At 47.0% G+C, this 25,097-nt stretch overlaps 2 protein-coding genes across 2 annotated transcripts; one reads left to right on the forward strand and one right to left on the reverse strand.

The window, feature by feature from the left end:
- The first annotated feature begins 14,839 nt into the window (after positions 1–14,839).
- LOC132832919 (histone H1.3-like) lies at positions 14,840–15,439 on the forward strand. The gene has a single exon (XM_060851159.1). It carries the CDS (start codon positions 14,840–14,842, stop codon positions 15,437–15,439), a length of 600 nt encoding a protein of 199 aa, XP_060707142.1.
- A 7,843-nt stretch (positions 15,440–23,282) lies between these two features.
- On the reverse strand, positions 23,283–23,601 carry LOC132832690 (histone H4-like). Its single transcript, XM_060850781.1, has one exon. The coding sequence runs from the start codon at positions 23,592–23,594 to the stop codon at positions 23,283–23,285; it is 312 nt and encodes a 103-aa protein (XP_060706764.1). The 5' UTR covers positions 23,595–23,601.
- Positions 23,602–25,097: the final 1,496 nt, after the last annotated feature.

Genomic DNA, 25,097 nt, shown 5'->3' on the forward strand with positions numbered 1-25,097 from the left:
AGGGTGCAAGCTGGAAGGTTAAGATGTTGGAAAATGTTTAGGAAAGGAGCATTAGACAAAACTATGAAGTGATACCAAGTCAAGACTGAGTATAACTAGGGAGATGGTGATGGTAGCAAAAATAGCTATTAAGATGGTTTCGATAACCATAACAGAGAAAACAACTGATATAACGTTTGCAGTTGAAATTGCAAATTATGGGGAGATCTTCATTTCAAATGATCCTAAATTTGTCTCTAGGATTTACCGAGAGGGGAGTGGTTTTATCATGTCCTGCACAATCTTAGTTAATATTGACCAAGTCTGTTGTGTGTCAGACAGTTAGGTTTGCTTCACTTGGTAGAGCTAGTCTTCACACCCTCGATTAATGCGCTCAAGCAGCTTGAATGATACTTGAACTTTTATCTTCTGACTTGGGTTTTGCTATCCAACGTTCCCATTCCCCTGTTTCTGATCCGATGATGCTAACTTTGACAAAGGGAGCCTCTGAAATGTCCACTTTCTTCCGCAACCGGGGATTTCCTAGCACCATAGTTAGCTGGGTCCGACCCATCTCCTGCACTTCTGTCCTCACCCCCTCTCTTCCTTCCCACTACAGCAGTAGGGTTCCCCTGGTCCTCACTTGCCATCACACTAGTACCAAAATCCAAAAGATCATTAGCCATAAGTTCTGTGATCTGCAGCAGGATGCCCACCAGCCCCAGATACGTATTCCTCTCCCTTTCTCCATCAGTCTCCCACAAGGACTGTTCACTCTGGGACACCTTGGTCCATTCCTTCTCTCCAACACCCCCCATTGCCCCATGGCACCTTCCCCTGGAACTATAGAAGGTGTACAACTTGCATGTTTACTTTCTCCCTCCTTGTTATCCAAGGGCCCAAACACACCTTCCAGGTGAAGCAGCACTTTACCTGCATTTTACCTGCTTTTCGCATCAGAGAGCGGCGGGAGCTGGGTGGAAGTGAAGGCAGAGCGCAAAGCCGGTTGGGAAGGTAAGTGATTGTTATTTGAGTAGGGCCTCCCTCCCTCCTCCTCAAACCTAAATTAAAAGTCCACAGACTTGCCCCAAAAAGAGGGTCCAAGGAGGTTCCTGTGGATTGAAGAGTGAAGCTTTAGCTCAGGAGCCTTTGACAAGGAGGCTGAGTGAAGTGATTACACCACAGATGAAGAGGGTGAAGACATGACTGCCCAGCTGGTTCAGTGCGCTACGTGCTTGATGTGGGAGGTCAACGACGCTGGTGTGTCTGCCTCGTATAAGTGTGGAAAGTGTGTGCACGTTCAGCTATTGACCGAGCATATTGCAGCCCTGATGAAAGAACTCAAGGACCTTAGGCTCATCCGAGAGAACGAGATCTTTCTGGACAAGACCTTCAGCGAGGTTATTACACCAATCATGCCAGAAGAGAGCAGCCGATGAGGGAGGCAGAGAGGAGACAGGTGCAAGAGACCCCAGGGGAAATACCTGTCAGGGACAAGTTGAAGCTGCTGGAAACAGTGGAAACTGCCAGTTCGCAAGGTGGCCAGGTCTGTCAATCAAAAGTTGGCGCAGAGGCAGAGCGGAAGAGTCGGACATTGCACAGAGCCGTGGGAATAGGGGACTCCATAGTGAGAGGAACTGACCGGGGTTTTTGTAGCAGCAGGCAGGACTTAAGGATGGTGTGTTGCCTTCCCGGCGCCAGGGTGAAAGACATCGCGGACAGAGTGCAGGAAATCCTCAAGGACGAGGGTGAAGAGCCAGAGGTGGTACATGTCGGCACAAATGATGTCGGGAAGAAGAGCAAGAACATACTACAGTGGGACTTCGGAGAACTAGGAAGAAGGCTGAAAAGCAGGACGTCCAAGGTGGTTATCTCCGGTTTGCTTCCAGTTCCTCGGGCTGGTGAGGCCAGAAACAGGGAGATAATGGGCTTGAACGTGCGGCTGGGGAACTGGTGCAGGAAGCAAGGATTTAAATTCTTGGATCACTGGGGTATGTTTTGTGGTAAGCATAAATTATACAAGAGAGACAGTTTGCACCTTAATAGGTTAGGGACCAGCATTCTGGCTATTGCAACACAGCTACGTTTAAACTAAGTAGTGGGGTGGGGGCGGGGGGGCAAACGGGATGTTTAAGAAGGAAATTGAAGGGAAAGTTAGAACAAGGGAAGTCAAGAAAGACAACTGTATCAATGAGGCAGAAAACTCAAAGGGATCATGCTGTAAGGTTGAGTGAAATAGTTGACGGGAAGGGTGAGGGCAAGAACAAATTAAAAATATTATACACAAATGCACGAAGCATTAGAAATAAGAATGATGAGCCTGAGGCTCTGTTGGAAATTGGCAGATACACTATTGTGGGGATAACGGAGACGTGGCTTCAAGTGGACAGGGCCTGGGAAACGAATATTCAAGGCTACACGTGCTATCGTAAGGACAGACTGACGGGCAGAGGGGGTGGTGTGGCCCTGTAAGGGATGATATTCAGTCCCTTGCGCAGGGGGACCTAGAATCAGGAGATGTAGAGTCAGTGTGGATAGAGCTGCGAAATACTAAGGGTAAAAAGACCCTCTTGAGAGTCATCTACAGGCCCCCAAACAGTAGTCTGGATGTCGGATGTAAGATGAATCAGGAGCTGAAATTGGCCTGTCGCAAAGTTGTTACTACAGTTGTTATGGGGGATTTTAACATGCAGGTAGACTGGGAGAATCAGGATGGTATTGGACCTCAAGAAAGAGACTTTGTGGAGTGCCTCCGAGATGGATTCTTAGAACAGCTGGTGCTGGAGCCGACCAGGGAGAAGGCAATTCTGGATCTGGTATTGTGTAACAAACCAGAATTGGTCAGAGACCTCGAAGTGAAGGAGCCATTGGGAAGTAGTGACCATAATACAATAAGCTTCAATCTGCAATTTGAGAGGGAGAGGGTACAGTCGGAAGTGACAATATTTCTGTTGAATAAAGGGAACTATGGAGCTATGAGGGAGGAGCTGGCCAAAGTTCAATGGTGCAATACCTTAGCAGGGATGAGAGTGGAGGAACTAGGGCAGGTATTTCTGTGTATAATGCAGAAGATGCAGGATCAGTTCATTCCTAAAAGGAAGAAAGATCCCAGGAGGAGGCATGGGTGTCTGTGGCTGATGAGGGAAGTTAAGAAACCTATAAAGTCAAAAGTGAAAAAGTATAACATAGCAAAGATAAGTGGGAAAACGGAGGACTGGGAAGCTTTTAAAGAACAACAGAGGATTACTAAGAAGGAAATATGCAGAGAAAAAAATGAGGTATGAAGGTAAACTGGCCAAAAATATAAAGGAGGATAGTAAAAGTTTTTTTTTAGATATGTGAAAGGCAAAAAAATGGTTAGGACTAAAATTGGGCCCTTGAAGACAGAAACAGGGGAATATATTACGGGGAACAAAGAAATGGCAGAAGAATTAAATGGGTACTTCAGATCTGTGTTCACTGAGGAAGACACAAGCAATCTCCCTGAGGTAACAGTGACTGAAGGACCTGAACTGAAGGGAATCTATATTTGCCAGGAATTGGTGTTGGAGAGACTGTTAGGTCTGAAGGTTGATAAGTCCCCAGGGCCTAATGGTCTACATCCCAGGGTACTGAAGGAGGTGGCTCTCGAAATCGTGGATGCGTTGGTGATTATTTTCCAGAGTTCGATAGATTTGGGATCAGTTCCTGCGGATTGGAGGGTGACTAATGTTGTACAACTTTTTAAGAAAGGTGGGAGAGAGAAAGCAGGAAATTATAGACCTGACCTCAGTGGTGGGAAAGATGCTGGAGTCTATTATAAAGGATGAAATTACGACACATCTGGATAATAGTAACCGGATAGGACAGAGTCAGCATGGATATATGAAGGGGGAATCATGCTTGACTAATCTTCTGGAATTTTTTGAGGATGTAACTCTGAAGATGGATGAGGGAGATCCAGTAGATGTAGTGTACCTGGACTTTCAGAAAGCTTTTGATAAAGTCCCACATAGGAGGTTAGTGAGCAAAATTAGGGCGCATGGTATTGGAGGCAAAGTACTAACTTGGATTGAACGTTGGTTGGCTGATAGGAAACAAAGAGTAGTGATAAACGGCTCCATTTCAGAATGGCAGGCAGTGACCAATGGGGTACTGCAGGGATCAGTGCTGGGACCGCAGCTTTTTACAATATATATTAATGATATAGAAGATGGTATCAGCAATAACATCAGCAAATTTGCTAATGATACTAAGCTGGGTGGCAGGGTGAAATGTGATGAGGATGTTAGGAGATTACAGGGTGACCTGGACAGGTTAGGTGAGTGGGCAGATGCAGTTTAATGTGGATAAATGTATGATTATCCACTTTGGTGGCAAGAACAGGAAGGCAGATTACTACCTAAATGGAACCCATTTAGGTAAAGGGGCAGTACAGAGATCTGGGTGTTTTGTACACCAGTCAATGAAGGCAAACATGCAGGTACAGCAGGTAGTGAAGAAAGCTAATAGCATGCTGGCCTTCATAACAAGATGGATTGTGTATAGAAGCAAAGAGGTTCTTCTGCAGCTGTACAGGGCCCTGGTGAGACCACACCTGGAGTACTGTGTGCAGTTCTGGTCTCCAAATTTGAGGAAAGACATTCTGGCTATTGAGGGAGTGCAGCGTAGGTTCACGAGGTCAATTCCTGGAATGGTGGGATTACCTTACACTGAAAGACTGGAGCGACTGGGCTTGTATACCCTTCAGTTTAGAAGACTAAGAGGGAATCTGATTGAGACATATAAGATTATGAAAGGATTGGACACTCTCTGGAGGCAGGAAACATGTTTCTGCTGATGGGTGAGTCCTGAACCAGAGGACACAGCTTAAAAATATGGGGTAGACCATTTAGGACAGAGATGAGGAGAAACTTCTTCACCCAGAGAGTGGTGGCTGTGTGGAATGCTCTGCCCCAGAGGGCAGTGGAGGCCCAGTCTCTGGATTCATTTAAGAAAGAGTTGGATAGAGCTCTCGAGGATAGTGGAATCAAGGGATATGGAGATAAGGCAGGAATAGGATACTGATTGAGGATGATCAGCCATGATCATATTGAATGGTGGTGCAGGCTCGAAGGGCAGAATGGCCTACTCCTGCACCTATTGTCTTCCCACAACCTAGTTTACTGCATTCGCTGCTCACAATGTGGTCCCCTCTACATTGGGGAAACTAAGTGTAGACTGGTTGACTGCTTTGCACACCAGCTGCATTCTATCTGCAAAAAAGGACTGAGCTTCCAGTTTCCTGTCACCCTCTCTATTCCCTGGCCAGCACCTGACTCTGCCTTGCTGCAATGTTACAGTGGAGTGCAGCACAAGCTGGAAGGACAGCACCTTGTTTTCCACTTGGGAACTCTACAGCTTTGAGTTCAACAATGTTCGGACTTGAGGCACCTCCCAGATCTTTACCCCAACCTCCACACACCAGACCTTGTTATCACCTAATATTACACACCTACCCATTGCTAGCTACTAACAGTCTGCATTGGCAAACTTTCATTCTCCCAGGTTGACCATTATCCATTCCTTTGTCTGTTCAGTTGTCCTTTTCTCTCTTTTGGTCTCTATCTCCACCTATCAGTTATGCTTTACCCCATCCCCTCATCCTATCTTCTGCATAAAAACTGAACTTTTCCTAGCTACCAAGTGGAGAAAGTGGTGTTCCACAGGAATCAGTGCTGGGGCCACTGTTGTTTGTGATATACATAAGTGATCTGGAAGAGGGCATTGTTGGGCTGATCAGTAAGTTTGCAGATGACAAAGATTGGTGAAGTAGCAGAAAGCATAGGAGACCGTCAAAGAATACAGGGGAATATAGATAGACTGGAGAGTTGGGCGAAGAAGTGGCAGATGGAGTTCAATCCAGGTAAATGTGAGGTGATGCATTTTGGGAAATCTAATTCTAGAGCAAATTACACAGTAAATGGAAGAGCCTTGAGAAAAAAGAGATCTGGGAGTGCAGGTCCATTGCACCCTGAAGGTTGCTGCACAGGTGGATAGAGTGGTCAAGAAGACATATCGAGTATAGAGCTGTACAGCACAGAAACAGACCCTTCGGTCCAACCCGTCCATGCCGACCAGATATCCCAACCCAATCTAGCCCCACCTGCCAGCACCTGGCCCATATTCCTCAAAACCCTTTCTATTCATATACCCATCCAAATGCCTCTTAAATGTTGTAATTGTACCAGTCTCCACCACATCCTCTGGCAGCTCATTCCATACACGTACCACCCTCTGCGTGAAAAAGTTGCCCCTTAGGTCTCTCATATCTTTCCCCTCTCACCCTAAACCTATGCCCTCTAGTTCTGGACTCCCTGACCCCAGGGAAAAGACTTTGTCTATTTATCCTATCCATGCCCCTCATAATTTTGTAAACCTCTGTCACCCCTCAGCCTCCGACGGTCCAGGGAAAACAGCCCCAGCCTGTTCAGCCTCTCCCTATAGCTCAGATCCTCCAACCCTGGCAACATCTTCGTCAATATTGAGTATAAGAGCTGGCAGGTCATGTTAAAGTTGTACACTACACTGATTCGGCTGCATTTAGAATATTGTGCACAGTTCTGGTATGGAAGGTGCTAGCTATGAAGAGAGGTTGAGTAGATTAGATTTGTTTTCATTAAGAAGAAGGGAGATGGAGGGGGGCCCTGACTGAAGTTTACAAAATCATGAAGGGTTTAGACAGGGTTGATAGAGTTGAGCTTTTTCCCAGGGTGAAGGATTTAATAATGAGAGGTCACACTTTCAAGCTGAGAGGTGAAAAGTTTTAAGGGGGATACATGCGGCAAGTACTTCACACAGAGGGTGATGGGCATTTGGAATGCAATGCCAGCAGAGGTGGTAGAGGCAGGCACGGTAGATTCATTCAAGGTGCGTTTAGACAGAGGCATGAGTTGGTGGGGAGTAGAGGGATACAGATGCTTAGCAATTGGGCGGCAGGTTTAGACAGTAGATTTGGATCAGCTCAGGCTTGGAGGGCCGAAGGGCCTGTTCCTGGGCTCTAAATGTTCTTTGTTCTTTGTACCATCAGTTCTGAAGAAGAGTAACTGGGCCTGAAATGGTAACTGATTTCTCTCCACTTGAGAACTCTGTGGGAAGCTAGGGAAGTGATTGCTGGGCCTCTTGCTGAGATATTTGTAACATCGATAGTCACAGGTGAGGTGCTGTAAGACTGGAGGTTGGCTAACATAGAGCCAATATTTAAGAAAGGTGGTAAGGGAAAGCCAGGGAACTATAGATCAGTGAGCCTGACATTGGTAGGCATGTTGTTGGACAGAATCCTGAGGGACAGGACTTATATCTTTTGGTCAAAGAGAAAATGTTGGAAAATTTCAGCAGGTCTAACCACATCTGTAAGGAGAGAAAAGAGCTGATGTTTCGAGTCAGTTCGACTCTAAATGTCAGCTCTTTCCTTTCCTTACAGGTGCTGCCAGACCTGCCGAAATTTTCCAGCAATTTTTCTTTTTGTTTCAGATTCCAGCATCTGCAGTAATTTGCTTTTATCTTATATCTTTTGAAAAGGCAAGGACTGATTTAAGGATGATTCAATATGGCTTTGTGCTTGGGAAATCATGTCTCCCTAGCTTGTTTTGAGTTTTTTGATCTGAAGAAGTAATGAAGACGATTGATGAGGGCAGGAGTGGTGAATGTGATCTATATGGACTTTAGTAAGGCATTTGACAAGGTTCCCCATGGGAATTTGGTTAGCAAGGTTGGATCATATGGAATAATGGAGATCTAGCCATTTGGATACAGAACTGGTTTGAAGGTGGAAGACCGAGGGTGGTGGTGGAGGGTTGTTTTTCAGACTGGAGGCCTGTGACCTGTGGTGTGCCACAAGGATTGGTGCTGGTTCTACTGCTTTTTGCCATTTATATAAATGACTTGAATGTGAATATAGGTGGTATAGTTAGTAAGTTTGCAGGTGACATGAAAAGTGAAGGAATAGTGGACAGTAAAGAATGTTACCTCAGGTGTAAAATGGGAGCTTGATAAGATGAGCTGATGGGCTGAGCAGAGGCAGATAGAGCTTAATTTGGGTAAGAGTAAGGTGCCACATTTTCAAAAGACAAATCAGGGCAGGACGTATACACTTAATGGTAAGGTCCTAGGGAGTGTTGCTGAGCAAAGAGACCTTGGAGTGCAGGTTCATAGCTCCTTGAAAGTGGAGTCGCAGATAGATTTTTTTTTTTAATTTCAAAAATATACTTTATTCATAAAATATTCATAAAATAATTTGATACACTGTACATTAGGTAATGCCAATGCCATACCTATTTCCACATTTACATACACAGCTCAGAATTTTCATTATTACATACAGATCTGTACATTTCTCACTCACATATTGAGCTGAGGTGTCAGCAGAGCACAAATGACTGCATGGGCCCCCTGATCTTCTTTCGACAGGCAGACCTTACACGGTGGTCTTTCCCCACCGCGCCTTGGCGGCAGCTGCCCCGAGCTTCAGCGCGTCCCTCAACACGTAGTCCTGGACCTTGGAATGTGCCAGTCTGCAACACTCAGTCGGGGTCAGCTCCTTCAGCTGGAAGATCAACAGGTTTCAGACCACCCAGAGAGCGTCCTTCACAGAGTTGATGATCCTCCAGGCGCAGTTAATGTTCGTCTCGGTGTGCGTCCCGGGGAACAGGCCGTAGAGCACGGAGTCCCGCGTCATGGCGCTGCTTGGGACGAACCTCGACAAACACCACTGCATTCCTCTCCAGACTTCCTCTGCATAGGCACATTCCAGAAGGAGGTGTGTGACAGTCTCGTCCCCCCCGCAGCCGCTTCGAGGGCAGCGTGCGGTGCGGCAGAGAGTCCGGGTGTGCATAAAGGATCTCACAGGTAGAGCCCTTCTCACCACCAGCCAAGCCATGTCTTGGTGCTTGTTGGAAAGTTCTGGCGATGAGGCATTCTGCCAAATGGCTTTGACAGTCTGCTCAGGGAACCACTCAACAGGATCCGCCCTCTCCTTTTCCCGAAGGGTCTCAAGGCCGCTACGTGCTGACCACTTCCTGATGGACTTGTGGTCAAAGGTGTTTTTGTTCAGAAATTTCTCCACGAAGGACAGGTGGTATGGAACGGTCCAACTACTCGGAGCGTTCCGCGGCAGCGAGGCCAGGCCCATCCTTCGCAACACCGGGGACAGGTAGAACCTCAGTACGTAGTGACACTTGGTGTTTGCGTACCGGGGATCCACGCACAGCTTGATGCAGCCACACACAAAGGTGGCCATCAGGGTGAGGGTGGCATTGGGAGTGTTTTTTCCCTCATTGCACCGGTCTTTGTACATGGTGTCTCTTCGGACCCGGTCCATCTTTGATCTTCACATGAAGTGGAAGATGGCCTGGGTGACTGCGGCAGCACTGGTTCTGGGGATAGGCCAGGCCTGTGCCACATACAACAATACTGAGAGTACCTCGCACCTGATGACCAGGTATTTTCCCGCGATGGAGAGCGACCGTTGCTCCCATCTGCCTAGTTTCTGTCTCAGCTTCCTGATCCGCTCCTCCCAGGTCTTGGCGCACGCCCCAGCACCCCCGAACCAAATACCCAGCACCTTCAGGTGGTCAGTCCTGATGGTGAAGGGGATATAGGATTGGTCAGCCCAGTTCCCGAAGAGCATGGCCTCGCTCTTCCCTTGGCCCCCGCGGCCCGTTTGAACTGGTCGCAGATGCACAAGAGTCTGTGCATGGACAGCGGATCCGAGCAGAAAACGGCGACGTCATCCATGTACAGGGAGACCTTAACCTGTAGGAGTTGCAGATAGATAGGATAGTGAAGAAGACGTTTGGTATGCTTTCCTTTTATTGGGAGGTTGTGTTGCAGCTGTACAGGACACTGGCTAGGCCACTTTTGGAATATTGTGTGCAATTCTGGTCTCCCTCCTATCGGAAAGATGTTGTGAAACTTGAAAGGCTTCCCCAAAGATTAATGAGGAGGGTGCCAGTGTAAGAGGATTTGAGCTACAGGGAGAGGAGAATAGGCTCTGGCTGTTTTCCCTGGAGCGTGGAGGCTGAGGGGGTGACCTTTTATGGAGGTTTGTAAAATCTTGAGCATGGATAAGGTAAAGAGACAAGGTGTTTTCTCTGGGGTGGGGGGAGTCCAAAGGGGAAAGATATAAAAGGGACCTAAGGGGCAACTTTCTCACAGAGAGGGTGGTGTGTGTATGGATATGAGCTGCCAGAGGATGTAGTGGAGGCTGATACCCATCCAGATGCCTTTTAGATGCTATAATTGTCTGTGAATAGAAAGGGTGTAGAGGGACATGGGCAAAGTGCAGGCACATTGGATTAGATTAATTTAGGATATGTGGGCAGCATGGACGTGTTGGAGCTGAGGGTCTCTGGACAGCTCTGTGACAGTCGCGTGTTGAACGTGTGGTGAAAATGGGCGTGTCCCTCGGAAAAAACATGGGCGTGTCGAGTGGGAAGTGGGTGTGTCCGTCACGAAGTAGGCGGGTCCCGTGAATCGGTCGCGCCCTGTCAATCCGAGAACGGGGCGTGTCCGCCGCGCGGCGGCGTGTTGCGATTGGGCGGCCGCCGGGCGCCGTGTCCTCCGATTGGCTGGCAGCCCTGCGTGTCCTCCCCTCCTTTCGCCCCACCCCCCCTCTCACCGACCACATCCACCCTCCACGGTCCGCCTTAAGCCTTGAAAACGCCGGCACCGGCGGCCGCCCTCTTTACTCCGCAGCCGCGGCTGGGGCTGCGCTGAGTTTCCGAAGGGGTGCCCCCGGACCGCTGCTGTCTGGGAATCCCCGCCGCCGGATGGTGACCACCGGCGGCCCGCAGCAGCGGAAGAGGAGGAGGAGGGGCACGGGCGGCTGCGGGGGAGCGGGCAGGAAGCGGCGCAAGAAAAAGAAGAGGGCGCAGACCCAGGGCAACCTGCCGCCGCTGCCGCTGCCCGAGCACCTGCAGCGGGGGCGGCGGAGGAGGCGCCGCCGGACGCAGGGCATCAACGACCTGATCCTGCAGGCGCTGTCGGCCCGCATGCAGCCGGGCGGCGTGTCCCTCACCTCCCTCCGGGAGGCCCTGCTCTCCAGCGGCTACGACGTCGAGAAGAACAAGTCGCAGCTCCGCACGGCGGTCGGCGACCTGGTCCGCAACGGCTCGTTGGTGCGGACCCGGGGCCGGGCTCCAGGGCGGGGCACCCGAGGCGGGAGAGGGGAGGCGGGCGGCTGCCTGCGGTTCAGCCGGAGACAGAAGCAGCAGCAGCAAAGGCAAACGGGCGCCAGAGGCAAAGGCCGGCGGGCAGCCACCGTCGCCGCCGCCGCCGCCGCCAAGAGGAGGAAGTCCCCGGCCACCGCCACCGCCACCACCTCGAGCAGCAGCAGCGACGGCCGCCCCCGGAGGAAGATGAAGGCGGGCAAACCCGCCAACCCCCGAGCGAGGGGCAAGAGGGGAGCGGGCGACAAAGCGACCACCACCACCACCGGGACCACCAAAACCACCGCCACCTCCAGGAAAACCAAAAACCAAAGGCGCAGGAAATAAAGCCGCCTTTCGCTGGAGGCTCCGCGAAACCTGGAGCCGCGACAGCACCACCCCAACCCCCACAGCCCAAGCGGGCGCCCACACCCCCCCCACACTCATATACCCACATACACACACATACCCACACACACACATATACACACCCCCCACACACATATACCCACATACACACACATACCCACACACACACACATATACACACCCCACACACCCCCCACACACATATACACACAAACACACACACAACTTACAACCAACTCAAAGGCTCTTTTCAGAGCCACCAAACCCGCCTCCACAAAAGCGGCGAGCACCCTCCGGGCAAACCCCCGGCGTTTATTTGTTGTTGTTTAGGTCGGGGTCAGGGTCAGGGCGGTGTACACCAGGTCCAGGCAGCGTCCGGGGAGCCGGAAAATCGACGTTGCTTTTCCAGCACCGCCCTCTGGTCTAAACTCTTGTTTTCCAGCATCTGCAGACCCGACGTTCACTTACGAGCCGAAAGCTTGGTTGGTGGAGGGTAGGGGAGGGGACGAGAGTGAGGTTAGGAACTGAAACGCGTTAGGTTTTGTGGGAATGAAGTCCAGAAGTTGGTCGAAGACACTTCAGCAAGCAGCTGTGTGGAGGCAGGCATCAATGAACATTTCTCTCATTCGACCCAAAACGGTGAAGAGATGAGGAGAAACTTCTTCACCCAGAGAGTGGTGGCTGTGCAGAATGCTCTGCCCCAGAGGGCAGTGGAGGCCCAGTCTCTGGATTCATTTAAGAAAGAGTTGGATAGAGCTCTCAAAGATAGTGGAATCAAGGGATATGGAGATAAGGCAGGAACAGGATACTGATTAAGGATGATCAGCCATGATCATATTGAATGGTGGTGCAGGCTCGAAGGGCAGAATGGCCTACTCCTGCACCTATTGTCTATTGAAGGGCGTTAACGAGTTTTGAGAAGATTTGTAGCTCAGCTTGAGGTTCTGGATGTAGGTTTGCTCGCTGAGCTGGAAGGTTCATTTCCAGACGTTTCGTCACCATACTCGGTAACATCTTCAGCTGATGAAGGGCTTTTGCCCGAAACGTCGATTTTTTTTTTGGTTTCTCTGCCCCTCGGATGCTGCCTGACCTCCTGTGCCTTTCCAGCACCACTCTGTTGTTGACTCTAATCTGCGGTACCCACTTCTGTCCAAAACGTTAACTGTGACTTCTCTCTGCACAGATGCTGCCAGACCTGCTGAGCTTTTTTGGTTATCTCTACTTTGTTCTCAAAATTTATACATTCCTCGATACTTTCTCTGCTTTTACAAAATACAAGAACTCTTGCTGCACGCACGCAACGCAGGTAGGAAAAATAAATAAACAGGAGGGTGTTCTGAAGAAGTGGAATTAGTATCAAGGACTCTCCACCTGAATGAAGGGTGACTTGGTGACCGGACACCAGCCTCTGTGGAGTTATTTCATAACAATCTGAATTCCAGTTTGCCATGGCCATGTCATTAAGTATCTACTTCACCAAAAGAAAAAAAAACCTGCCAACCTTTACCCTCCTCTCCAGTTTATAGTCCTCCCTTTCCCCCTTCATTTCTGGAAATGTTACTACCCCGTTGGTGTTGAGTCTTTATTTCCCAAACGCCACTCTTCCTGCAAATGAAAAGTGACTGTTAGCTTCTCCCTCCCCTTGGTTTATAATATTACAATCTCTTTCTATCTGTTCCCCGCCTGTGTAAGTCAGTAAACGTGTGTTACCCTATAAAGTGTGTCAGTACAGACATTTTTTATTTCATGCTAACACGGGTATAAGAGATCTGTAACCTACACTGACCAAGCGGCATGAATGTCCTCGCCGATGTCCTTACAATGTGGAGAAACAGGCAAAACGCCAGGTTCTCATCCAGAGTGATTCTGAGATTCCTGACTCCAGTGATAAAACGCTGGTCACATTTAAGAATTTGAGATTATTGGTAATTGGGAAAATAGTTGTCAACCTCAGGGAGACTGAGCAAGTGTGGTGTCATTAGTCCCAAAGACCTCATGGACCATGAAGAGGCGAAAGGAAAACGTAGAGGAGGAAAGATCCTCGGATTCATTTTCTGAAAAGTGCAACCGGGTTGTAATAGAACATTGAAGCAAAAAACTAAACCTCGGGGAAGCAGTGACATTGGTCACCAAATTCCGGAGGCTTTGCACCACGCCTAGTGCGTTAAAGGGGAAACAGCTCCTCGACTGTCTTTTCTGGGTCTGAACAGCTTAGCCCCATTTGACAGGGTGAGTTGTGCAGGTTCCTCGATCATTTGTTAACCAACATACTGACCCTGTCACACAAAGACAGGCAGATAATAAACAGGAGGAACCAATAAACAATACACAGATATACAAGATACAAACAGTAACAGACAGATATAGGGGAAAAAAAGAACAGACGATAGACAAATAAACAAGAAACAAACAATACATGGACATACAAGAAACAAACAATAGACAGACATGCAAGAAAGAAACTCTTGACAGATATTCAAGAAACCGACAATAGATATACAAAAAAAAACGAACAGACAATAGACAGACAGTCAATATATTTACAAGAAACAGATAATAGACGCACAAGCAACAGTTAAGAGACAGATGGATAATAGACAGACAGGAGACAGAGACAATCAACAAAGAACAGACAGAATGATAAAAACAAAACGACATGAGCCTTCGAGGATAAGGAGAGCTTTCCAGAACAAGGAGAGACTTTCAGAACAACAAGAATCTTCCCAGAAAAACGAGAATCCTTCCAGAGCAAGGGGAAGGAACAGTCTAACGATGTGCAGGTTGGGGGTGGGGTGGGGGGAGGTTAGCCATGGGAAGTGCAGAGTTACAGGGCCAGAGTGGGGTGGGGACTCTGGGTTGGATGTTCTTCAGAGGGTTGGTGTGGACCCGATGGGCTGAGTGGCCTGCTTCCATACTGCAGAGGTTCTATGGTTCTGTACACAAAGGTAGACAGACATACAGTTAATGAAGGGTCAAGGGACAGATAGAACAAGGGTCAGCCATTTGAAAAACAAACATGACAGGTAGACAAGGGGCAGATGCAGAGAAGCTGCTGATGGCCTGCCCCTCTGAGGTAGAGACATCAGAAAGGTAATAGGGCTGGTGAGTCTCTATCGCAGGAGGGTAGGTGGCTGGGCGTGGCCTAGTGCAGGCGAGGTGCATGGAGGCAATGGGCGTGGCCTAGCTACAGTGGGTGGGGCGCCCGTGGCACGAGCGGGGGGCGTGGCCTGCCAGCAGCTTGTCTCCACGCCGTCCGCTCCCTCTCTTTATGTGGAGCGGCGGTGCCATGGTTCCGCCAGTTGTTGACGGGCGCGGAGTGGTGTCCGATGGCAGAGGCGGTGCCCGTTAGAGGTGACGTACCGGGGGCGGCGGCGGCGGCGGCGGCGGCGGCGGCAGCAGCAACGGCAGCGGCTGTCCCGGAGTCTGCTGCGGTCCCGGCCGCCGCTAAGAAGAAGGCCGCCCATCGGCTGCAGAAAGGCGGCGGGGGCGGCGCTACCACCGCGGCGGCGGCCGAGCAGATCCTGGAGGCGGTGGCCGCTGTCAAGGAGCGCCAGGCGGCGGCCAAGCTCGGCGGTGCCCTGAAGAAAACCATTTCGGCCGCGGGCTACGAGCCGATGGAGAAGGGGGGCCCGGGCAAGGGGGGTTCGACGGCGGACAGCGGGGCCGGTACCTCGGCCACCGTGCAGCCGGAACAGAAGCAGCAGCAGGCGGCGGAGGAACAACGGGAGGAAGGAGAAGCTCAGGCCCGCCCCAAGGAAAGAGCAACCAAAAAGAAAGCGGCTCCGAGGAGAGGGGCGGCGGCGGCTAAACGCACCAAGAAAGCGGCGGCCAAGAGCCCCCGGAAGAGGACGGCGGCCAAGACCAGGAAAGCCCCCAAACGGGCGGCGGGGGGCAAGCGGGCAACGGCGGGGAAGAAGCGGAGGTAGAGGCGCGAAGGAGCGGAGACGGCTCAACACCGAAAACAAAAAAAGGCTCTTTTCAGAGCCACCCAAACATGGTCATAAAAAGACACGCTACAACCGGGGGATGGGAAATGGAAATGCAGGAGGCAACCCAGAGAGAGAAAACACCGACTGGTAAAATTCACCTGAGAATGTAAATTAGGGAAGTTCTGCGATTTGCGCATGAAGCCACTTGGAATATTGGGTGCAATTCTGGTCTCCTTCCTATCGGAAAGATGTTGTGAAACTTGAAAGGGTTCAGAAAAGATTTACAAGGATGTTGCCAGGGTTGGAGGATCTGAGCTACAGGGAGACGCTGAACAGGCTGGGGCTGTTTTCCCTGGAGCGTCGGAGGCTGAGGGGTGACTTTATAGAGGTTTACAAAATTGAGGGGCATGGATAGGATAAATAGACAAAGTCTTTTCCCTGGGGTCGGGGAGTCCAGAACTAGAGGGCATAGGGTTAGGGTGAGAGGGGAAAGATATAAAAGGGACCTAAGGGGTAACTTTTCCACACAGTGTGGTACGTGTGTGGAATGAGCTTCACTCCTGAAGAAGGGCTTATGCCCAAAACGTAGATTCTCCTGCTCCTCGGATGCTGCCTGACCTGCTGTGCTTTTCCAGCACCACACTTTTCAAAATTTAAAAACATTCAGGGAAAGTATTGTAGATGCTGGAAACCTGAATGGCCAGGGACCTGGAAGGGTCAGCTCTAAAGCCTAGACCACTCTCGCTGAGCATTTCTTAACGCAAAATGTTTGTCTTTGTTTCGATCTTTATCTTAACCAAGTAATGAGAGGGTGCGAAAGGGCAGGTCTGCCGTGGATAGAGGTTACCTTGGAAGAAATTTCCTGTGGGGAAGGAAGAGGAGATGGGGACGGAAGTGGCAACGATAAAACATGGGAGCAGAAATGAGGCCATTCAATCATTGAATGGTTTTCCTACAGTGTGGAAGCAGGCCCTTTGGCCCAACCAGTCCACACCAACCTCCTGAAGAATAACCCAGACCCACTTTCCCTCTGACTAACGCACCTAACACTGTGGGCAATTTAGCATGGCCAATTTACCTGACCTGTACATCTTTGTACTGTGGGAAGAAACCAGAGCACCTGGAGGAAACCCATGCAGACACGGGGAGAATGTGCAAACTCCACACAGATAGTCGCCCAAGGATGGAATTGAACCTGAGTTCTGGTGCTGTGAGGCAGCAGTGCTCACCACTGTGTCGCCTGGAATAGCTGAAAGGTTTCTCAATCCCATTCTCACACTTTCTCCCCATAACCCTTGATACCCAAGAACCTATCTACGTCCGTCTTAAGTATACTCAATGACCTGGCCTCCACAGCCTTCAGTGGCAATGAATTCTATAGATTCCCCACTCTCTGATTGAAGACGTGTCTACTTATCTCCTTTCTCCGAATGTGGTCTGACCAGATTCTTATAGAGCTTCAATATATCCCTGTTTCTACATTCAAGTCCTCTCAAAATAAATAGCAACATTGCATTTGCCTTCCTAAGTACTGACTCAAACTGAAAGTTTACTTTAAGAGTAGAACTCCCAAGTCTCTGTACTTCAGACTTCTGAATGTTGTCCCCATTTAGAAAGTAGACCATGTCTCTGTTGCTCTTACCAAAGTGCATGAGCTCACACTTTCCCATGTTGTATTCCATCTGCCATTTCTTTGCCCACTCTCCTAACCTGTCCAAATCCTTCTGCAGCCTCCATGATGCTCCTTGTCTCTCTAACTGTCTTTGTAATATCTGCAAACTTTCCCAGAATGCCCTCATCTAGCTCGTTAATGTATAAAGTGAAAAGTTGTGTTCCAACACTGAACCTTGTGGAACACCGCTTGTCACTGGCTGTCATCCTGAGGAGGACCCTTTTATCCCCACTCTCTGCTTTCTGCCAGACAGCCAAGCTTCTCTCCATGCTAGCACCTTGCCTCTGACACCATGGACCTTTAACTTATTCAGTAGCCTCCTGTGTGGCACCTTGTGAAAGGCCGTCTTGAAGTCCAGATAGACAACATCGATTGGCTCTCCTTGGTCTACCCTGCTTGTGGTCTGTAATGTTTTGCCGTAATCCCTTTTTACACGGGGTGTCACGTTAGCAATTTTCCAGTCCTCTGGGACCCCCTCCCTGATTCTAGCGATTCCTGAAAGATCACCACTCATGCCTCCACTATCGCTTCAGCTATCTCCCGTACAACCTTGGGGTGGAGTCCATCTGGTCCAGGTTATTTATCCACTTTCACGCCATTCAGAGTTTCTGATACCACCTTGGTGATGGCCACCATACTCAGCTCTGCCTTCTCACTCTCTTGAATAATTGGGATATTACTGGTGTCTTACACCATGAAGACTGAGGAGAGATAATTATTCAGTTCCTCGGACATTTCCATGTTCCCCACTACTATCTCTCCAGTGTCGTTTTCTAGTGATCCAAAGTCCACTTTTGCCTCTCTTTTGCCCTTTATATATCTAAACAAAGTCTTACAGTCTTCCTTTATATTACTGGCTAGCTTACTTCATATTTAATCTTCTCTGTCCTTTTTTTAATTGTCCTCTTTTGATCTTTGTAAGCTTCCCACTCCTCTGGTTTCCCGCTGTACCTTCCCATGTTAAATGCTTTCTCTTTTGCTTTTATACTATCCTTGACTTCTCTAGTCAGCCATGGTTGGCTCATCCTCCCTGTACCAGACTTGTTTTTCCTCTGCTATGTGTCCTGAATTATTCCCAGAAACTCCCTGCCATTGCTGTTCCATTGTCTTTCCTACTAGACTCCTTTCCCAGTCAGTTCTACCCAGCTCCTTCCACATGCTCCTTCCTTGGTCCTGCTTTTGTCTGTCAAAAACACCCTTTAGTCTTGTTTGTTTATGGTCTGACATTTGTTTGAAAGGCTGTGCTCTCAGAGTCAAGAGTGTGTGTGTGTGTTTCTGTGATCCTCCTGTCAATGTGGAATTTCATAGAAAGCTAGCAAGAGGCTGAAGGCAGGTGGAGAATATTCACAAGAGGCTGTCAATGTATTTTTAACAGAAGAACTTTAAATATTTCTTATGCAAAATAACCTACATTACACTATGCAGGAAATGGTTGAAATGATCTCATTATAAATATCAGAAATAAATATTCAACCCTTATTCCCTCAACAACAGCCTTACAGATATTCAGAGCTCTGTGAAGGACACTTTAAAGTGCCTTGCAGAGTTAGTGTGACTATTACATTTGCAGCCAACTTTAATGTTTACTCATTATTTGTTCAGTAAACGCCTCTTCCTTTGATTGATAACTGAGCTGCTAACTCCTTAGCATTTGTTCCTTCAACACACCTTTCACAGCCTTCTTGAATATCTTCCTCTGACACCTCAGAAGCCTTTGCATCTCATAATTTTTATTTCCAACTTATTGTCTACTCAGGACTTCTTCCACCTTGGCTGTTGAGAAAGTTACATTAATTGCATATAGTTGTTATCAACACTTTCTCCCTGAATGAACCTGCTTGTTGCTTTTTGAATAAAAAACGAGGTCTGCAGATGCTGGAGATCAGAGCTGAAAAAGTGTTGCTGGTTAAAGCACAGCAGGTTAGGCAGCATCCAAGGAATAGGAAATTCGACGTTTCGGGCATAAGCCCTTCATCAGGAATGAGGGGGCATCCTTGCAAGAGGATTCGCAGTAGGTTAAAATGTGCTTTAACCAGCAACACATTTTCAACTGTGATCTCCAGCATCTGCAGACCTCGTTTTTTACCCGAAGATTTTAACCTACTGCGAATCCTCTTGCAAGGATGCCCCCTCATTCCTGATGAAGGGCTTATGCCTGAAACATCGAATTTCCTATTCCTTGGATGCTGCCTGACCTGCTGTGCTTTAACCAGCAACACATTTTCAACTGTTGCTTTTTGAAGCAATGCAGTCCCCATTTGCAGTGTCATTGAACATTATTTTCATATCTACACTATGTTTCTACTGCATGGAACTATTCACCTCACTGATTTCAAGGAGTTTAAGTTAAATGCATGTAAATGCCATATATCTCCAGACACCACTCACAATGAATCTAAAATGAAACTAAGGGTGAGGTGAGAGTGAATGCACTTGATATCATGGTCACATTTGATCAAGTGTGACATTAACGAGCCTGGCAAAACTGGGATCAATGGGAATGAAAAGGCAAACACTCCATTAGAACCATATCTGGCACAAAGAGGAAATGAGATGGTTGTTGGTGGTCTGGCGTCTGAATTCCAGGACATGTCTGTAAGGAGTTCTTCAAGGTAAACATTTTCTACGTGATCAGTTCAGGGATATTATGACATACATCTAGAGAAGGTGGGACTTTAATCTGTGTCTCCTGGTCAAGAGATACGGACACTGCCACTGCAGTACAAGGGCCCAGTGAAATATTCCAGGCCAAGTCATTTTCAGTTGCTTCATCAATGCCCTTCCCCCCATCATAAGTTCAAAAGTGGGATTGTTCACTGACAAATGTGCAATTAACAGCGTCCACATCTCCTCAGTTGAACTTCAACATAACACAATCAATTAGAGATTGGGCTACTTTAGATTTAGTACTATGCAATGAGAAAGTCTCATTAATAGCATTGCTACGATGGACCCTGTGAGATCTCACTGTAGCATAGTTCATCCTGAAAGTAGAGTTTGAAATTTGAGGAAAGGGTATGAGTGGCAAATTGGCTATGGTGGATTGGGCAAATCACCAAAAGCTATGCCAGTAGACAGGCAATAGCTAGCATTTGAAAAGATACATCGTTTATAACAGATATGTATTCTTCAAACACAAATATCTATATCAACCATGGCTAATGAGGCTGATACAATTGCAACATTTAAAAAGCACCTAGATTGGTAGATGAATACAAAGGGTTTAGAGGGATATGGGCCGGGAGCTGGCAAATGGGACTAGATTGGATTGGGATATCTGGTTTGGCATGGGCAAGTTGGACCAAAGGGTCTGTTTCCATGCTCTACATCACTATGACTCTGCGACTCTATATCTGAGATTAAAGGAAGTGGTTTATAAAGATGCTGGGAAAAATAAGGAAGCCTCAGGACGGGGAGCAATTTTGAACCAGGTAAAGGGAGACTGAGAAAATGATAAAGAACTGAAACGCGCTAGTGAGAAACTTAACAGTGGTCTTTTAAAAAGTTTCTTTCGGTATGTGAAAAAGAGAAAGTTAACTGACGCAATGTATGACTATTACAGGTGAAGATAGGATAATTTACCATCAAGAACAAGGAAATTGTGATATTTTGTGCCTGTATCCATTGAAGAAAGTAAAAAATGTCTCCTAGACGTACTCAGGTCACCAAGGGACTAGTGAAACCTGTATTATTAAGACTGTATTTGAAAATCTAACTGGATTGAAGCTTGATAAATCTCTGGACTGGAAAGGCTTCTGGCATAGGGATAGCATACCAAAGCAAATTAGCTTCACCATCACTGGATTCACAACACAGTGAAGTGAAATAATTCAGTGAGCCCTAAATTTGACCTTGTTCCTAACTGAACCTTATAAATATCAAATCTTGGACACCAAGCCTATAATTTAAAGATAAAAATAACAATTTATAATTAATAGTGTGCTTTTAGCAGATTACAGATAGACAACAGGGTAATTTATTTAATATCTACATTTTAAAGCCCAATTTTCTCAATCTCCACTCATGTACACAGATAGCCAGAGATAGTTAATGGATAAACAGACAGAAAATAAAAGAATTGCAATTTGCTAGTTCAATAAACACTTCCAAAAAAAGATACCAGGCTTTCATAAAATCCTTGGATATTGGATTGTTCACAGGCAAGTAGAATTGTATACCTTGTTTCATTCCAAATCCAAAAGTTTCAGCAAACGTCCAGAAATATTTAATTATTTCCTACAAGGTGGGATTATTTTCACAGAACATTCAACAATTCGATAACTGGAGAGAGAGAGGGAAAGAGAAATAAAAGAACACAGACTCTAAAACTTTCACTGTTGCTTGGCAAAAGCCTAGTCAAAGTGGTTTTTTGCTTCAACCAACATTCTCTATAGTTGACTGGTTAGTATTGGTCCCCCTTGACTGAGATTCAACATCCAACCAGCTGCCAGCCCTGAGCATAGCAATAGTTCAGTGCCAATTCATCTACAGTTGCCCATACAGTGTATTATCCTTCCTGGTCATTTGTCAAAAGAAAACATTTATTTTTTTAAAAACAAGATGTTGTTCAAAGTTCAGTTCATAGTTTCAACTCACAGCTTCAAACCAAAAAGAGAGAATAGAACTGAAAGTAAAATAATGATGGTCTCTGCAGCATGAAATGGGAGTCCTCACGATAAAACTGGGTTACCATATGAGTCATTGCTTGGCCACAACTGTTCACAATCTATATTTGGACTAATATGAATATTCCCAATTTTGCAGATGACATTGAATTAGCTGGGAAAGCATGTTGCTAGGACGTCTTAAAATTATTTAGACAGCCTAAGGTAATGGGCTAGAACATTGCAAATGTAATAGAAATAAATGTGACATTATTTACTTTGGTAGAAAAATCTGAAAGGCCGAATATTTTTTAAATGATGAAGGGTTAGGAATATTCCATGAATAAGTATGCAGATGCGGCAAACAGTCAAGAAGAGAGATGGCATGTTGCATTCATTTTAAAGGGGATTTGAGATTATAATTAAATATGTCTTGCTGCAATTGTACAGAGCCGTGGTGAGACTTCACCTGGAATATTGCCTACAGTACAGTTTGAGTTCCCATATCTGAGGAGGGATATACTTACCATAGAGTGTAATTGATGAATGGCTTTTGCCTGAAACATCGATTTTCCTGCTCCTCGGATGCTGCCTGAACTCTGTGCTCTTCCAGCACCACTAATCCAGAGTGTAATTGATACTCACCGGACTGACCCCTGCAATAGAGGGGTTTTTTTTAGGAGAGATTGAAGCTTTATTTTCCAGGGTTTAGAAGATTGAGACAGGGAGGAATTTGTTAACTCAGTGTTGTGATTCTTTGGAATTCTCTACCCCAGAGGACCGTGGAAGCTGAATCCTTGAGTTAAATGAAGACAGTAAACAATTTCTGGACACTGACAGCATTGAGGATATGGAGAATGTGTGGGAAAGAGACATTGAAGTTGATGATCTAATTAAATGCCAGGGCAGGCTCGGGCCAGAAATATTGCAATAAATTCGCTTTGCACCTTCTCAATTACATCTCGAGTAATGTGGTAAAATTGAAATTAGAGCAGTATACTCGCTTTTCTCCAGTAAACACCTAACTCAGACTTGCGTACGTTCAGTGACTCCCTCTGGGGAAAATAATTCCGAGACTGCCTGAAGTCGCTCAAATAGGAAGCAGGATGAAGTAGGGAAAAGTGACCAAAAGGATGGACGACATGTTTATATGAAGAAAGTTAAAGACAATTAATCCCCAAATAAACTATGATCTTGATGGCTGCACCACGGGGTGCATTATTTAAGGAAAACCACGTCAAATAAATTCCGTACAGAATGACCAACGAAGTTTAGGGCTTTGCCTCCATAATAAAGCAAAAAACAATACTGTAAGCCAATGTCTGGCTGTATCTATGGGGCCAAAGAGCTAACTTTTTGAGAGCACTATTCCATCTTTCTCCCATGGATGCTCCAAACCGGAGGCTTCTGATCTCAAGCGTCCGCAATTCTTGAATTGTATCGTTGAAAACCCACCCACAAACACCGAGTGACTCACTTTAGGTGGTTCCACGCCGTTAAGGAGCTTTTGGTGGTTCTTAAAAGAACCTTTGGTTTACAAGTCACGTTTCCTCTCAGAGTGTCTTCAGCCACCGAAGCCGTACAGCGTCCGACCTTGGCGCTTCAGCGCATACACGACGTCCATCGCGGTAACAGTCTTGCGCTTGGCATGCTCCGTGTACGTGACCGAATCCCGAATGACATTCTCCAGGAACACCTTCAACACCCCACGCACCTCCTCGTATATAAGGCCTGAGATGCGTTTGACACCACCCCGGCGAGCCAGGCGCCGAATAGCGGGTTTAGTGATTCCTTGGATGTTGTCCCGCAGAACTTTGCGGTGCCGCTTCGCTCCGCCTTTGCCCAAACCCTTACCACCTTTCCCTCTGCCCGACATGACACACTAATCGCGTAAAGACAACTACCGAGAAGCCGCTTTCAGCCCTTTCTATTATACCGTATCAGCGGACCTGGGTGAAGAACGAAGGAAGGCCGCGAGCCCCCAACCATGAATAGGTCACGTGTCTCCGCTCCCGAAGTCCGCCGATTTCAAATTAAACCGCAATACTGTCCCTTACCGCCTCTTTCTGTATCTCACTCCCTTGTGCCTACAGGCAATATGTTTTTGATCATTTGTTAATTAGTATCTACAATTAAACTAAAATCAAATTTGTCTGTACTGTACGATCCTAGATTATTTTAAATACCCTATCTGGAAAAGAAACAAAGTTTTGGCAAGCAAATGTTAAATGAAGGAATTGTTGAATATGCAAATGAAATCAAAATAATTCAATATCCCACTCAACACAGTACTCTATTAAGATAAATTTCATTTCAATTAATCTATACTTGACACTGGCATCAAACTCCAGACGAGAAAATACAATGACAAGAAAACAATGGATTTCACCACTCATGGGTGTAAAATTGTTTTGAAATTGGTCATATGTAAATAAGAGGCTTGAATTGTGCTTTTGAGGTGTGGTCACTGTTGCAATGAATATCACACAACTAGCAATGCAACGCACATGGCCATGTTGAAGTCTTGGTTGGGGCGATAAATGGTTGGAATGGAAGAAAACTCCCTGATCATCTTTAAATAATACAATAAGTTTCACATTTACCCAAGTGGTGATACAGGAACAATGTTTAAAGTCCCATTTCAAAAAATGTACAGCACTATAATAAGGGCTTGTGCCTTGTAGATGGTGATTAGGCTCTAGGGAGGCAGGAGGTGAGTTAATTGCTGCAGGATTCTCAGCCTCTGACCTACTCTTGTTGCTGCTTTGTTAATATGGTGAGCCCAATTCAGGTTCTGGTCAAAGGTAACCCCCAGAATGTTGACAGTGGGGAATTCAGCGATGGTAATGCTATTGAATGTTAAGCAGCAGTGGTTAATGAACAAAAAACAAAAAAGTTACAGCACAGGAAGAGGCCCTTCAGGCCTCCAAGCCTGCACTACTCCAGGTCCTCTATCTCAACTGTATCCCTCTGCTCCCTGCCATTCATGTATCAATCTAGATACATCTTAAATGATGGTATCATGCCCACCTCCACCACATCCGCTGGCAATGCATTCCAGGCACCCAACACCCTCTGGCTCTTTCACCTTGAACTTGTGACCCCTAGTAATTGAGTCCCCCAGTTTGGGAAAAAGCTTCTTGCTATCCACCCTATCTATATACTTCAGGTTAGGTTCACTCTTGTTAGACGTAGTCATTGCCTGGCATTTGTGTGGCATGAGTGTAGGGGTTGAAGAAGTGTAGGTGTAAGCATAGCACTGAAAAAAGGCACAGCAGGTCAGGCAGCATCTGAGGAGCAAGAGAGTCATTGTTTCAGGCATAACCCTTCTTCAGGGCTGTGCCATGAATATTACTGCCAATTATCAGCCCAAAGTTGG

This window comes from Hemiscyllium ocellatum, chromosome 35, assembly GCF_020745735.1.
Source record: "Hemiscyllium ocellatum isolate sHemOce1 chromosome 35, sHemOce1.pat.X.cur, whole genome shotgun sequence".
Lineage (NCBI taxonomy): Eukaryota > Metazoa > Chordata > Chondrichthyes > Orectolobiformes > Hemiscylliidae > Hemiscyllium > Hemiscyllium ocellatum.

Bases quoted from the DNA above. Each gene is read 5' to 3' on its own strand.
- LOC132832919 (XM_060851159.1), top strand. From the start codon at position 14,840: ATGGCAGAGGCGGTGCCCGTTAGAGGTGACGTACCGGGGGCGGCGGCG.
- LOC132832690 (XM_060850781.1), bottom strand. From the start codon at position 23,594: ATGTCGGGCAGAGGGAAAGGTGGTAAGGGTTTGGGCAAAGGCGGAGCG.